Source organism: Mobula hypostoma, chromosome 20 (genome assembly GCF_963921235.1).
Source record: "Mobula hypostoma chromosome 20, sMobHyp1.1, whole genome shotgun sequence".
Taxonomy (NCBI): domain Eukaryota; kingdom Metazoa; phylum Chordata; class Chondrichthyes; order Myliobatiformes; family Myliobatidae; genus Mobula; species Mobula hypostoma.
The window spans coordinates 51,461,469-51,477,875 of NC_086116.1; the positions used below are offsets into that span (position 1 = coordinate 51,461,469).

Sequence of the window (16,407 nt, forward strand, 5' to 3'; positions counted from 1 at the left end):
TGGGCAGAAGAATTCAACCCTTTAGACCAGGGGTTCCCAACGTGGGGTCCACAAACCCCTCGATTCATGGTAAGGCTCCATGGCATTAAGAAGGTTTGGAACCCCTGCTTTAGACAAGACATAAGAGCAGAATCGGGCTATTCACCCCTTGGAGGCTGCTCTGCCATTCCATCATGCTGATTTGTTATCCCTCTCAACCCCATTCTACTTCCTTCTCCCCATAACCTTTGACACCTGACAAAGACCTTTAAGATGGTCTCCCCAACTCTTAGTAGTCATTCCAGACTTAAGCTTGCAAGCACTCCCTTCCCATAGCCCTTGTGCCATTTATCACCGTTCTTTCACAGCCTGCGATGCACTAGTGTGAGAAATAGAGCTTGGACCGCCAACATTTATCACCTTTTTAGATGATGTCATTGAAGGAACGGAGAACAGGATGTACCTAGGTTTGCTGACGACATATGACTATTTGGTTCACAAGCTGTTGAGGTAGTCTGTGACTGGGCAGGAAGTTGCTGAGGGAATATTACATGGGGAATGATTGTATGTGATATCTGCCTACAGAGCTGAGAAGCTACTTTCAGGATGGAATATTCTCTGGAGTTTAGACAACCAAGAGGAGAACTCAGCTGAACATATAGCATACCTAGAGGACTTGATGGATGACAAGAGGGTATTCCCCAGGGAAGTCTCTAACCAGAGCTGCAGTTTCAGGCTAAGGGATTAGTAGTTGAGGAGTAAGGGGAATATTCTTCAATAAAATGTTATGAATCTTTGGCCATGTGAGCTTTGTTGATGAATTTCTTAGCAGTGCGATCAATAGATCATGTGCTGGGAAGGGAGTAAAAGTGAAGATGTGGAGATAATGTTGAAGATGAGTCACAGACTTTTTTGGATGATGGGCCATGAGGCACATTTCTTTCACCTTAGTCTTACTGCGTCAGTCACCATTTCCCACTCCCTCCTGCGCATTCTATAACACCACGGGCTCTATCCTCTTGATTAATTTCCTCCCACAACCCATGTTGGTTAGGGGACAACCCAGGAAGGTTAGGGGATGAGGACCTTTTGATTTGGTGGGGCTGGGATCTGGCTACTTACCAGGCAAGTGCACTCTGAGCACTTCTCTGTGGGCGAGTTGAAGGTGACTCCATTCTCATACACCTGACCGAGGTAGTGGCAGATCCCAGTACACTGTGGGCAGCATTCACCGTGAGGAGTCACTGGCTTCTGACATGTGGCGGACGGGCAGGGCACAGGCTCACAGGTAACTGCTCCATTCTGGAATAAAGCACCGTACTGCCATAAACATACTGAGCATTATTAATAGAGAAGCAAACACAGGAAAGTAAGAAGCTGGCCGTAGGGTCTCTTGTCTACAAAAAGAACTACAAACTGCTGTGCTAAAGGACACAAATTAAATCGTGGTTGCTGGAATCTGAAACAAAAACAGAATTGTTGGAAGGTCCCAGCCAGCCAGTCTAAGGGCAGCTATTTCAAACAGTAGCATAAAAAGGTAAACACGAGGAATTCTGCAGATGCTGGAAATTCAAGCGACACACATCAAAGTTGCTGGTGAACGCAGCAGGCCAGGCAGCATCTCTAGGAAGAGGTACAGTCGACGTTTTGGGCTGAGACCCTTTGTCAGGACTGGTCCTGACGGAGGGTATCGGCCCGAAACATTGATTGAACCTCTTCCTAGAGATGCTGCCTGGCTGTTGCGTTCACCAGCAACTTTGACGTAAAAAGGTAAAGTACCTCCTTGTTTGGCCCATTGGGTGGCAACCTTGCCGTTTCTTCAGTGGTTGTCTGTTTTACGAGTCCGAGCTGCTAACTCGATACTCAACTGAGCGTGGATGGAAGGTGTGCAAGGAGCCAGCCAGACTGAACCCAGGATCACTTGCTCCGAAGTCCGGTGCGGATGCCACTACACTACCAGCCAAACAGACATCTCCAACAGTCCATGCCATTAATTCAGGGGTAACCTATTGACACCTGCGATTCAAGGGGACCATCCCTTGGGTATTGGACCAAGCTGCGACAGGTGAAGGACAGAGGCTTCCGAGAAACTCACCCTTAAGTAACTACACTTGTTAATCACTCAGATCAACCAAGTCCATAAACTTTATAAGCCTGGAAGGAGAATGGTCACAAGAAGGATGTCCTGTTGCATCTGTTCTGATAATGACACCCTACATAGCAGTATGTGTTGGCGCTTGGCCAAGTGGTTAAGGCGTTGGTCTAGTGACCTGAAGGTCGCTAGTTCGAGCCTCAGCTGAGGCAGCATGTTGTGTCCTTGAGCAAGACACATAACCAGAAGGGGGAGGAGAAGATGGCGGCGCGATGCAGCACACACGGCCGTTCCGAAATGATATCGATATGTGTTAACTAGGGGCCGTGCACAATCCTGATTTGATGGAGACAGACGTGAGAAGCACAGAGGAACACCTGGAGAAACTTCTGAAATGCCCGCTTTACTGCCGCTGCTACTGTGTGATCGAGAATCTCCGGAGGGGAAGGCCCCAAATCCTCGGCTTTGCCTATTGCTGGGGCCGGGGTCAAAGCACTCGGCAGAGAAGGTGCTCGGTGTCGGAGGGCTGGTCAGAGGCTCGAAGTTTTCGGACAGACTGAAGAGTCGGCTGTGGTCAGGTGCTTCCAGGTGCTGCATCGGCAAGTTTGCGGCGGGGAAGCTCATGGCAGGAAGAGTTTTTTTCTTCCTTCTACCATCTGCGTGAGATGATGGGACTTTCGAGAGACTTTGAGACTTTTTTTTACTGTGCCATGGTTGTTCTTCATCAAATTAAGGTATTGCTTTGCACTGTTGTAACTATATGTTATAATTAAGTGGTTTTTGTCAATTTTTCAGTCGGTTTGTCTTGTGTTTCTGTGATATCATTCTGGAGGAACATTGTATCATTTCTTAATGCATGCATTACTAAATGACAATAAAAGAGGACTGCATGTCCTCATAATCTAATCTAATCTATCCACACATTGCTCTGCGACGACACCGGTACCAAGCTGTATTGGCCCTAGTGCCCTTCCCTTGGACAACATCGGTGGCGTGGAGAGGGGAGACTTGCAGCATAGGCAACTGCCGGTCTTCCATACAACCTTGCCCAGGCCTGTGCCCTGGAAACCTTCCAAGGAGCAAATCCATGGTCTCATGAGACTAACGGATGCCTATATATATATTATATATATTACATAGCAGTATCCCATTGTCTTTGACTAGGGATTATTCAGAAGGTTTCTATGATCCCATTTCACTTTCCATACTTCTCCTCTCACTGCTTATCTTCATTCTGAATTGTGTTCCCCTTATGCTTACCCTGCTTCCCCTGTTTTGGAAGGCTTAGGTGGCTATACCCACCACCTAAAACTAAGCGTACCTTTTTTTCCCCTCCCAGTGTTCCAACTGGACAGGCCCCACCCCAACAACTCTACAATCACATATAACATTCCCATCCTTTCTCATGACACTTACCAAACACATCCAGGAGATACAACACCTCCCCATTTACTTCCTACCGTCCTGTCATCCAAGGCCACAAGCTCAAAATTCAAGAAAGGGAGACTTGTACTTATTTCACTTTTGTTGGCTGTACTTGCTGTTCGGGAGGCTATCTTCTTTATATTAGAGATCAGTTGTAGATCATGTTACTCTTTTATTGAATACATCTTCCAATATGAATTTGAGCTTTAGATATTTTCATGAATCTATCTGATTTCCATTCTAAACTCTCCATTCTCAATCTTTTACCCTGCTTCACTGCAGTTCAACATAATCTTTTGATTTAGCACAGAACAGCATTCTGTTCTAAAACTTTAAAGTTTTACAATTGTAGAGCATAACTAGCTGCTCTCATCCTTTCCACAACAGATCTATTTAATTATTCTACTCCCATTTACACAACCTGAGCACACATTTAGTTTGAGTCCTGCTTGAATCATGAGCTGCCATTTATCAGTAATCATTTAATCTCATCTTCTGAATTTCCCTCCTATTGAGACGCTGCTCGACTGAAAGATTTTGAAGCAGTCTCTGCTTTTACTTATAACAGAATGGAAAGTGAATATGAGAAAAGAATCTTGTCTCCTGTCACACATTTCAGTCTCGTTTATCATGGTCAAATGCGCCAGATGCAAAAATAATGTACAAGCTGGAAAAAAATAAATTACTTTTCTGATAATATTTGTGATGAAACTTCTCATGATTTGAAATGTTAAGTCTGTTTCCACAAATGCTGCCTGACCTGCTGAGTGTTCTCAGCACTTTCTGTTTCTGCCCAGATATTGTATTTCCCCAGTTAGTCAGAGTAATTGCATGGACATCACAAACGAAACAGCTTGAGGGTTGGCTGGTCCCAATGCGCACAGCCACGCAGTGTCACCGTTCCTTACCACACAGTTGCAGCCGTTACACTTGTTGCTTGGGTCTGGGAACGTTTCACCATTTTGACAATCTCTCTCTTTGTACCGACAGCCCTCACACACTGGACAGCCACAGTGATTGATTGCAGGGTGGGGACACGGCACGTCCCTGCACTGTTTCGTGTCACAGATCACTTGTCCCTTCTAAAGCAAGGAGACAAAAGAAATATTATTGTACTATTCTCTGCCCAACCTATTACTTAATGCAGAGCACACTTCAGCCACTCGAGCACTCACTGCCTATCCAACCACTGCTCCTGTATCAGCCCAAGCTTCACAGTGCACAAACAGATTACCAATACCCCACTCAAATATGGTTCTAGCTGTCCACTCAACCATGATGCAGTATAACTGTAATAATCTGGTACCCTATCGTTTAGAATCCCTATGATTCAGTGTCTGTCTCACCCATTTTGTGTCCTGCTTTTCCTTTAATTTTACCATGCTCTTTTTAACTTCATGGACACTTCTAACTTTAAGGACACCAGGGACTCGTATCCATACTTCCTTTAACTTTATGAGGGCTCTGGTTTGATGTTCCTTTTAGGATCTATTCATCTCTTCAAAATGAGAAAAGCGATGTTTTACATTCGGCTGGGAGAAGAGATGAAGCTTCTTTTTAACATATCTTTCCCATGCTTCCTTTAAACTCATTAGACCCTCATTCTTCCACCACCTTTACAATTATTGGGTTTGCTGGAAAAAAAAATGAGCATACAGCTTTGTAATGTCTTAAAAAAGAAAGCAAATTGAAAATGTGTTGTGGCATGAATAGAAGTAAAATCCAACAATCCAAAAAAATCCACTAGATCAGTCCCAAGGGTACCGATTACTTACTTGGGCACAGTGCCAAATGCCCTTTTGGCAACTTTTCCAGTGATCATTTTGAGGATGTTATAAACAACTCAGACAAATGTGGTTCCAATTGCCACGTCAATCAAAGTATCAGTTACCCAGCCAATCATGGCACCAACATTCCCATCACCTGTGGTATCAACAGTCCCGTCAACCATGGTACCAGGTGCACAGATCCACTGTGGTGCAGATGAATATAATGGATATGAAGAGCAGGGAACATCTCACTATTGCTCATCCCTCCTCATGAATCTCTGCCAATTGCTGAGGTACAATAGAACAGATCCTTTTGACTGATCTGGAAATTCATCTTCAATAGTGCTACATTCAATGAATTTGTTTATCTCTTGTCACTACTATTGAGAACCAAGTCAATGAGTTGACCCTCAGTCAACTAAAAGATTCTAAAAGATCTTAGAAATGGAGAGGGTAGAAATACCAAAATCATGCTGTTGGATTTGGGGAATTATATTCTCTTTATTAAATCATGAACTTGGATTTTTTTATGTCTTCCTGTGAGATGCGATGAAGCCTCTGTTTAACATCTTGTCAAAAAGACTGCACCTCTGATGGAATGGCACTCTGTCATTACTGTACCTTGGATATCAGCCCACATTGGTAGGTTTGGCCTTTGGGTGTGGCTTAGACAGATTTCTAACTCAAGGACGCATGTACTTTGCTCTCAGTCATGATAGGTACTGAATATTCATACATGGTCCAACAATTAATTACATCAGCAGCCTTGAATGACTTTACCAGATAGACATCAGACCAGGAGGATCTTACCCAGCAACGACACTCCTTACATTTCCCTTTAGGTGCAGGGAATGTCGCTCCGTCTGCATAATCTTCACCATGGAAATGACAACCTAAAAAAAAAAGACAGAGGCGGAGGCAACTAACAAATACCATCCACTATTTTGTGAACCACACTAAATTTTGAGCACTATCCCTTGTGAGGTGTCAGTTCCTTCTTCAGAACTGCACAGTAGTTTAATGGCCAGGACAGTTCGGACTGAGATGAGGAGCAATATCTTCACTAGGAGAGTATGAATCTTTGGAATTCTCTAGCCCTGGAGGGGAAGGGGAATTCACTCAGAGATTGCTTTTGAGCAGAGGTCAACATTTTTCTTCTGGATATTAAAAAAAAAGTAAATGAATTTGCCAAGATAGACAATCAGCTGTGATGTTGTTGAACAGTGAAGCAGGTCTGAGGGGCCAAAGGGCTAATTCCTACCTCATCTGATGAAGCCCTTTGACCTGACTTGTGAATTTTACTTCACTTTCCACAGATGCTGTCCGACCTACTGAGTGCTTCCATCATCTTCTGTTTTAATTTCTGATTTCCAGCAGTCACTTTGAGTTTGAAGGTAAGACAATCAGGTTGCGATTGGGGTTCTCACTCACCGTCACACTGGGGGCAGTCACAGGGTCCGGTGATGGGGTGGGAGCAGGGAGCTGGAGCACACAACTTCCTCACACATTGCACTGAGCCCATCTGAAACACAACGTAGAGCAGAGCTTGAACAGACTGAGGGGTTTCCACCTTGCGGCTAGTAGGTAAAGATGCAGCGAGAAAAGGGTGGGGTTGTGAGGATGGGGATTGGAGTTAAGAATATGGTAGCGGATGGTCAATTCTTCCCAACACAGGGAGGGGAGTGAGTGAATATTAATCCCCACCCATCCTCCGTCTTCGACATCATGCTTCCAATACTCACCCGGCAGGTACACTGAGAGCATAAGTCACTTGGGTCCGCAAATGTCTGTCCATTGCCAATAGCAACACCAGCATAGTAACAGCCTGTGAATACCAGATTGATTGTGAATAATGCCATCTTCACACAATGGCAGAACTAATCACAAGTTTACAACAAATTTTACAAGTTTTAAACATTAAAATAAATTGATTCTATTATGGTTATTATTCTACTATGGATTTATTGAGTATGCCCACAAGAAAATGAATCTCTGAGTTGATTATGGTGACATATACACACTTCGATAATAAATTTACTTTGAACTTTGATGACACAAAGAGGCCACTGAGCTCAGATGGTGATGTTAATGTTCTACCTTCCAACCCTAAGTTTTCCTCCAACATTTTGATAAACTGTTCCCTTTCTTAATGTTTTCCTCATCATATTGATAAACTGTTCCCTTTCTTACTAAGTTTTCCTCCACCATACTGATTAACTGTTCCCTTTCTTACTCTTGTGCTTCTTTAGCTTCCCATTGAGTGAAGCCGGCTGACCAGGCGTATCCTGGGAATATGGATTCCATATTCTTCTCACTGACAGTGTAAATATGTTCTTCCATTCAGCTCACGCCATCATGCCTCCCTATCTCCTCCTCCCTCTAGTTGCCAGGACTGGTGTCCCTCAGCCCTGAACCTCAGTACTCTTGCTGATGACTCTTAGTTGCTCTCCTTCCTGGGCATTTCTGTGGCTTGTTCAGAGTCTCCAAATCGTTCTTCCATGTGGAGATAACTGCACAAGGAATGATATTTCTCAGCCCCTTTCCCTCTCTCAGTCTGGTACTCCATGTGTACGCGGAACCCTTCTCTTGGGAGATAAAGTCAGAGTACTACAGCATATAAACTGGCCTTTTGGTCCATCTAGTTTGTGCTGACCTATTTCCCTGGCTAGTCCCATCTACCTACCCCCAGACTATAACTTTCTATTCCCTTCTCATCCATGTACCTATCCAAACATCTCTTAAATGTTTTGCAATTGAACCTGCATGCACCACTTTGGCTGGCAGCTCGTTCCCCCTCAGGTTCCCCTTAAATATTTCACCAATAGTTGTGCACTCACGTCTCTCAGCCTCTCTCTTGCGGCTGGCAAAGATGTGCCTTGGCCACTCTCCCTTTGGGCTGACTCTGGTAAAGCAGCGTCCTTACCTTCACAGACAGGGCAGCACTGTGTGGGGAGGTTGATGGGATGACTGCAACCTGGGCTGTAGCACGGTCTCTTCGAACAGCTGACAAACCCGTTCATGCACTCACAGCGGGTGCAGGGGTCCAACGGCCCAGGAAACTCCTGACCGTTCAGGTAGTCCACCCCCATGTAATTACAGCCTGGAAAGCAAAAGGAGGCAGAGTCAGGAGGTACAAGAACACGGAGAACTTCCCCTTAACTGCTGAGCAGAAACATTCCTCCAGAGGACACCAGCAACAATCAAACCCTCATCCAGAAAGTCTGCAGGAAATGCTCCCAAAACAGTCAAAGCCCACAGATTACACTGGACAACAAAGATTTTTCCTCCTGAACACTTGTGGGTGTATCTTATGGATTTTGGGCAGCTGATCATGAAAATCACTATGAAATTTCCTTCTTTCTTTTTTCCAAAAAAATAGTTTTAACGTTTTGTTTTTTCTTATTATTATTGATATATTGTTTAGCTCGGTTAATCAGTTATTTGATAGTTTAACTCTTACTGTACATATTGATATGTTGATTCAACTACTTTACTGTATTTTTTTGTTGATTTTCAATAATAGTTAATAAAAAGATTTGAAAATGAAATGAAATTTCCCTATCATGCACTATTTTTGAATAATTCAAATCAGAATAACTGATGCCAAGGGAGGCAGTTTTGTTCGTCCACAAAGGAAAAAGGTCTTCAATGACAGGCAATTTGAAGAACTTCTAATGGGACTGGAGAAAATCACAAGGAACGCATTCAAGGATGTTGTGAAAATTTTCTTGACAACTATGGAGCACCAAACTATGTGCAGCTGGTTGACAACATGCTTCAAGCAAACAAAATCATGAAGTGCAACATGTTACTAAAGGTTCATTTTCTGCATTCCCATTTAGGCTTCTTCCTTGCAAATCTTGGCACTGTCAGTGACGAGTATGTTGAAAGGTTTCACCAGGATATTGTGGTCATGGAGAAACAGTATCAGGGCAACTGGAATCCATCAGTGCTGGCTGATTATTGTTGGACACTTAAGCAAGAAGCCTCAACACCGAGTACAAATGAAAATCATCAACAAAACATTTTTTTTAGGTTAGTTAACTATTCCAAAGTGTCAGCACTGTTATACAATCAAATACATTATATTCAATAAAAGTTAATTTCTTGTTCTCCAAATTCCTATGTGAGACAAGTAATCTGAAATTATGTTTGTGTTCAGCTTCAAGCAGTCCATCAGAAACATAAAAGAAATTCTGAGGAAGCAACACTTTCGAAATAATTTTTTTGTCCAGTATTATAACAAAGACTTTTGTGCAGAAACTAGCCATTCACAGCCAGTGGTCAGGGCTGGTGCTTTCGTGCAGTTATCTCCTCCCACGCCTCTGTAAAACCCCATTAATAACACCCTCCCATATCATCAATAAATACACCCCAACACAAAGGCAGCAGGAAATTGGTTGGAAACCTCTCCACAAAAATTATGGAAAACATCCCCAATAAATAATGAACAGTGGGAAAATATTTCCCTATAACTTAGCAGGTGATCACAAGTCAGTGGAACACCTATCCCGAAATCAGCCATAAGCCATCCTCTAAAATATTAAGTAGGAAATGACACACTTCCTACACCAATCATCATCAAATTAAAAAAAAACACCAAACACTACAGAAATCCTACCCCAGTTCCTCAGGAACCCCTCTCACAATCTGATGGGACCCCTCCTTCATCCTGGTCATGCCTTGTTCTCACTGTTACCATCAGGGAGAAGGTACAGAAGCCTGAGAGCACAAACTCAACAATTTTGGAACAGCTTCTTCCCTGCTGCCATCCGATTTCTGAATGGACATTGAACCCATGAACACTACTACACTACTTCTTAAATTTCTATTTTTGCACTATTTAATTTAACTACTTAATATATATACTTACTGTAATTGACAGTTTTTTTCCTATTATTACGTACTGAATTGTACTGCTGCCACAAGGTTAACAAACCTTACGACGTATACCAGTGATTTTAAACTCAATTCTGATTCTGACAACCTGACAGGATATCCCGCCAATCTCTCCAAGACCAGCAGGAATTCTTTTTGAAACATTTGTGATGATGAGTGGTCAAAGTCTGACCCCTCAGCTATAAAATGAACCAATGGATCAGCAATGATTGGAAGTAAACAAAGTTAAATTTGAGCCCGGGTGCATTCATACCGTCACAGGCTTTACAGCAGCGGTCCTGTGTCGGGAAGGGACACTCCAGCACAGGGCAGGGTCGTCTTTCACACAATACGCTGCCCTCTCTGCATTCACAAACATTGCAGCTGTCTGACACATCGGCGAATTCTTCTCCATTTGCGTATTCCTTTCCACCTAGCAGACAGCCTGAAGAAAGACGTTTTGGAAGATCATAATTTTTGAGGTACCCATTACTCCTTGGATATCTCATCCATTATGTTTATTAGACCCCAAACCACAAACACCGCTGAACCCACCAGCCCCCACATGCTTCTGTCACAACCTCATTCCAAACATATTCAGATTACCCAATATTCTGGGCCAAGACCCACCTCTCGCATCCAGGTTACAAACCACTGGACCTCCAACACACACACACACACACACACACACACACAAATATATATGCACGCACATACCCAGAAAGTCCCACCTACACACACAACAGTCAACAATCCCACCCCAGTTTAGATTTTTCGGTTCCCAATCTGCACATGCCCCCGCCTCCCCCACACCCCCCGCTATCTCCTGTAAGAACGCCCCCTGCCTAGTATTCCCAGTCACTCTCAGGCCCTCCACAGCTTGCTCCCTACCGTCACAGGTGCGGCAGCAATCCTGCAGGATGGAGTGTGAGCACTGCAGGGGGGCACACGGCTTCCTCTGACATGTGACCGTCCCGTTGTTGCACACACAGGAGCGGCATTTGTCCCGCGGCTCATAGAAATGCTGCATGTGCTTATAAAGGAGGCCCGAGTACAGACATTCAGCTGGCGGAGCTGGTACAGAGATAACAGGATATTAATAGGATGATATGGATATATGGCAAGTCACTGTGCAACACTGGTAATCCCTCACCCCCAAGTCAACATCAGTATATCCCACAGTCCTGACTGGAACTGGCAAACACTCATTGCATTGCTAAAATATTCCATGTCACTCCCACAACACCGATATATTCCACATCGTCACTCCCCACAACACTGAGATATTCCACGTCACTCCCCACAACACTGAGATATTCCACGTCACTCCCCACAACACCGAAATATTCCATGTCACTCCCCACAACACCGATATATTCCACATCGTCACTCCCCACAACACCGATATATTCCACATCGTCACTCCCCACAACACTGAGATATTCCACGTCACTCCCCACAACACTGAGATATTCCACGTCACTCCCCACAACACCGAAATATTCCATGTCACTCCCCACAACACCGATATATTCCACATCGTCACTCCCCACAACACTGAGATATTCCACGTCACTCCCCACAACACTGAGATATTCCACGTCACTCCCCACAACACCGAAATATTCCATGTCACTCCCCACAACACCGATATATTCCACATCACTCCCCACAACACTGAGATATTCCACATCACTCCCCACGACACCAAAATATTCCATATCACTCCCCACAACACCGAAATATCCGTCACTCCCCACAACACCGAAATATTCCATGTCACTCCCCACAACACTGAGATATTCCACGTCACTCCCCACAACACCAAAATATTCCATGTCACTCCCCACAACACTGATATATTCCACATCACTCCCCACAACAACGATATATTCCACGTCGCTCCCCACAACACCAAAATATTACACATCGTCACTCCCCACATCGAAATATTCCATGTCACTCCCCACCACACCGAAATATTCCACATCACTCCCCACAACACTGAAATATTCCACATCACTCCCCACAACACCAAAATATCCGTCACTCCCCACAACACCGAAATATTCCACGTCACTGAAATATTCCACGTCACTTCCTATGACACCAAAACATTCCACATCACTCCCCATGACACTGAAATATTCCACGTCATTCCCCACAATACCGAAATATTCCAGATCACTCCCCACAACACTGAAATATTCCACATCACTCCCCACAACACTGAAATATTCCCCATCACTACCCACAACACCGAAATATTCCCTGTCACTCCCCACACCGATATTTTCCACATCACTCCACACAACACTGAAATATTCCACCTTACTCCTAACACCGAAATATTCCACGTCACTCCCCACAACACCGAGATATTCCACGCCATCACAACACTGATATGGTCCACATCGTCAATATGACACATATATTTTCCACCATCATTCTAGTACTGTGATATCCCATGCTCTTGTAATAACCCACTCTTATACGCTAAGCTCCTTAGTTTAACTTTCTGAAATATCCCATGGCTTCCTTATAATTTATGTTATACCCCATCACCCTAAATGTAATTCTCGTATAGGTACCACACCTTTCACTGTAACCCACTGAAGCACCATGACCCTTTATGATACCACAGGATGTACCGATGTCACATTATAAACCCATGAGACTGTATGACATAGGATCAGAATTAGGCCACTTAGCCCATTGAGTCTGCTCCACAGTCTATCATGGCTGATCCATTTCCCTCTCAACTCCTTTCTCCTGCCTCCTCCCTGTGACCTTTCATCCCTTGACATTTGTTAGGTTTCAATGAAATATCCCGCCCCCCCCATTCTTCTAAATTCCTGCAAGTAAAGACCCAGAGCCATCAAACATTCTTCATATGATAAGCCCTTCTTTCCTGAAATCACTCTCATGAACCCCCTCTGAACCTTTTCCTAGAAAGGATGTCAGCACATTCTTTTTTAAATAAGGAACCCAAGACAGTTCACAATACTCCAAAAGCAAGGCCTTACCCGTGCTTCATAAAGCCTCAACATTAGATCCTTGTTTTTATTTTCTATTCTTCTCAAAATGAATGTAAACATTGCATTTGCCTTCCTCACCACCAACTCAACCTGGAAATTAATCTTTAGGGAATCCTGTACAAGGACTCTCAAGTTCCTTTGCACCTCAGATTTTTGAATTTTCTCTCCATAAAGAAAATAGTCTATGCTTTCATTCCCTCTACCAATGTGCATGACCATACATTTCCCAGCACTGTATTTCATTTGCCACATTTTTGCCCATTTTCCTAATCTGTTCAATGTCATCTGCAGCCTCCCTGTTTCCTCAAAACTACCTGCACCTCCACCTATCTTGGCTACAAAGCTATCAATTCCATCACCCAAATCATTGACATACAATGTAAAAAGAAGCAGTCCCAACACTGCCCCCTGCGGAACAACACTAGTCACTGGCAGCCAACCACAAAATGCTCCCTTTATTTCCACTCTTTGCCTCCTGCCAATCAGCCAATACTTTAACCATGCTAGTATCTTTCCTGTAATACCATGGGCCTATATCTTGTTATATACCCATGGTGCTGGAATACAAGCCCTCTGAATGCACCATGCTCCTCTGTGTGACCCTCAGACACACTCCAAATCATCAGCCACTCTAGCTGACATCTGCATATGCTTATCCCCACCTGGGCATTGGAGACAGCAGCTTCCAGGCTGGAGGAATGGGTCGTTGCATGAGAGAGGAGGACACCTCCTTGACAGACATTGCACATTTCCATTCTACAAGGAGATAACATGTTACACAGGGAAAGACAAATATTGAAAACATGATGTCACAGGACGAGTATTCTCAGAGTGATTGTAGAGATGTGGCTTTGGCACTATGGTCTCTGACTACAGAGTTCGAAGACTGGGAACTTCAGGGAATAACAGTTTTAGGTTCAATGGTTTAATTTAATTTTACATTTAAATTCTTAACCACACAGTTTTAAATTTATTTAATAAACAAGTAGTCTCCCAGGTAATTGGGTAACAATCTGGAGCAGATTAATTGAAGACTGGTGATTCATTCTGTTATCTAGGAATATAAAACTATCCAAGCCAAGAGCCACAGACCGTTTGTAAAAGAGTGTCCATATTCTGTGTACTTTGATGAGTAAGGCACTTTGGTAATGGGGTTAAACCAATTGATTAAAATTACACAAATAATTTAAAACAGACAGAATAGGGCAGTTGATACGCTGCAGGTTTTGGAAGCCACTGGGATCCACAGTGACTACATGTAAGATCCTGATGATGCAGTAGATCAGAAAGGGGGAAAGTTACCTGGATACCTCATTCCAGGTGAAAGTCGCACTATTTGAACTCAATGCTTAAAAATTATTCAAGAGGACATGACTTTGAATGCCTCATCCATGGGGACTGAGAAGAGGCATTGCAGGAGTCTCAGACATGCACTTTTTGAAGAGATGTGAGGTTCTTGCAGTGACCACAAGGAGAACAAGAAACCAGACCACTGTAGTACTGAGTACCAGTGAATCTGTGGAAGAAAATTGGAACACGACAGCGATGGGCCATGGCATGGTTTGGAGGGCATTTGTGTTTTTTGAATCAGGAGCATGAATCTCAGATCTGTGCTGCTAGCCCAGGCTAGGGTTAAGGACATCTCCGTAGGGCTAGAGGAGATCTTGCAGTGGGAAGGGATAAGATATAGTGGCTCATTACATGTGAGAACTAGCAATATTGATAAAACCTTTAAAAAGAGAGTTTCTCCAATAAAGAATATGAGCATCAAGTGCCCAAGCTAAAATAAACCGAATCTCTTGGATTATTAACCAAGCGACAAGCAAACTGGCATATGTAGTCTACAATCGGAATGACTGGTTCAGAGATTGGTGTGGGAGAAATTCAGAATTCAGCAAAGGAGGGCTTGGCCATTAAAATAGAAAAGGCTAACAAGATGGAAATGCAGAGTATTGTGGAGTGTTGTGTCATTGTACACCAGTCATTTATAGCGAGAGGATTCGAGTACAGGAGCAGGGAGGTACTACTGCAGTTGTACAAGGCCTTGGTGAGACCACACCTGGAGTATTGTGTGCAGTTTTGGTCCCCTAATCTGAGGAAAGACATCTTTGCCATAGAGGGAGTACAAAGGAGGTTCACCAGATTGATTCCTGGGATGGCAGGACCTTCATATGATGAAAGACTGGATCAACTAGGCTTATACTCTCTGGAATTTAGAAGATTGAGGGGGGATCTGATTGAAACGTATAAGATCCTAAAGGGATTGGACAGGCTAGGTGTAGGAAGATTGTTCCCGATGTTGGGGAAGTCCAGAACGAGGGGTCACAGTTTAAGGGTAAAGGGGAAGCCTTTTAGGACCGAGATGAGGAAAAACTTCTTCACACAGAGAGTGGTGAATCTGTGGAATTCTGTGCCACAGGAATCAGTTGAGGCCAGTTCATTGGCTATATTTAAGAGGGAGTTAGATATGGCCCTTGTGGCTAAAGGGATCAGGGGGGTATGGAGAGAAGGCTGGTACAGGGTTCTGAGTTGGATGATCAGCTATGATCATACTGAATGGCAGTGCAGGCTCGAAGGGCCGAATGGCCTACTCCTGCACCTATTTTCTATGTTTTCTATGTTTCTATATAAAAATGGAAAAGATTAGCAGAGTTAATGGGTCCAATATAGACTGAGACTGAAGGAATCGGTGGGGTGGGGGGGAAGTGTGTGAAATAATAGAGAAATTAAACAAATATTTTATGTCAGGTTTTGTGGAATACACGATGTTTACAGGTTCTGACCGAATGAGGAGCTCAGAAAAATTAATATTCATAAATTTATTCATAAAAAATCATGGTGGCCGAGATAAATACCGACTTGATGACCTGCCTCTTGGGGCTTTGAAAGGAGGTTTGTATGAGTGGACACAGTAAACCGCAGATTCTGGAAGCTGGAGCAACAAACCATTTGCTGGAGGAACTCAGTGGGCTGAGCAGCATCTGTGGCAGGAAAGGAATTGTCAACACGTTGGGTCAAAACCCTTCACCATGACCTCAGACATCGACCCACTGGGTTCCTCCAGCAGATTGTCCGTCGTTTTTGTGTAACGTATCCAAGTTTGCTAAAGACAACAGCTAGATGCAATGTAGGGTAGGATGAGGATGCAGAGAGGCCTCTGAGGGACACTGACAGGCTAGATGAATGCAAGGACATTGCAGATGAAATTAAATTGGTAAAATACGTA

At 43.7% G+C, this 16,407-nt stretch overlaps 1 protein-coding gene across 1 annotated transcript in view; it reads right to left on the bottom strand.

Annotated features, from left to right (window-relative positions):
* The window catches only part of kcp (kielin cysteine rich BMP regulator), a 128,187-nt gene that overhangs the window by 26,292 nt on the left and 85,488 nt on the right, over positions 1 to 16,407 (bottom strand). The window contains exons 30-38 of the mRNA XM_063072925.1: positions 13,844 to 13,937; positions 11,035 to 11,217; positions 10,418 to 10,588; positions 8,189 to 8,365; positions 7,008 to 7,090; positions 6,697 to 6,787; positions 6,076 to 6,158; positions 4,405 to 4,578; positions 1,102 to 1,281 (exon numbers count right to left, since the gene is read on the bottom strand). Of these exons, the coding sequence (XP_062928995.1) occupies positions 1,102 to 1,281; positions 4,405 to 4,578; positions 6,076 to 6,158; positions 6,697 to 6,787; positions 7,008 to 7,090; positions 8,189 to 8,365; positions 10,418 to 10,588; positions 11,035 to 11,217; positions 13,844 to 13,937 (1,236 nt within the window). The remainder of the gene's footprint in view (positions 1 to 1,101; positions 1,282 to 4,404; positions 4,579 to 6,075; positions 6,159 to 6,696; positions 6,788 to 7,007; positions 7,091 to 8,188; positions 8,366 to 10,417; positions 10,589 to 11,034; positions 11,218 to 13,843; positions 13,938 to 16,407) is intronic.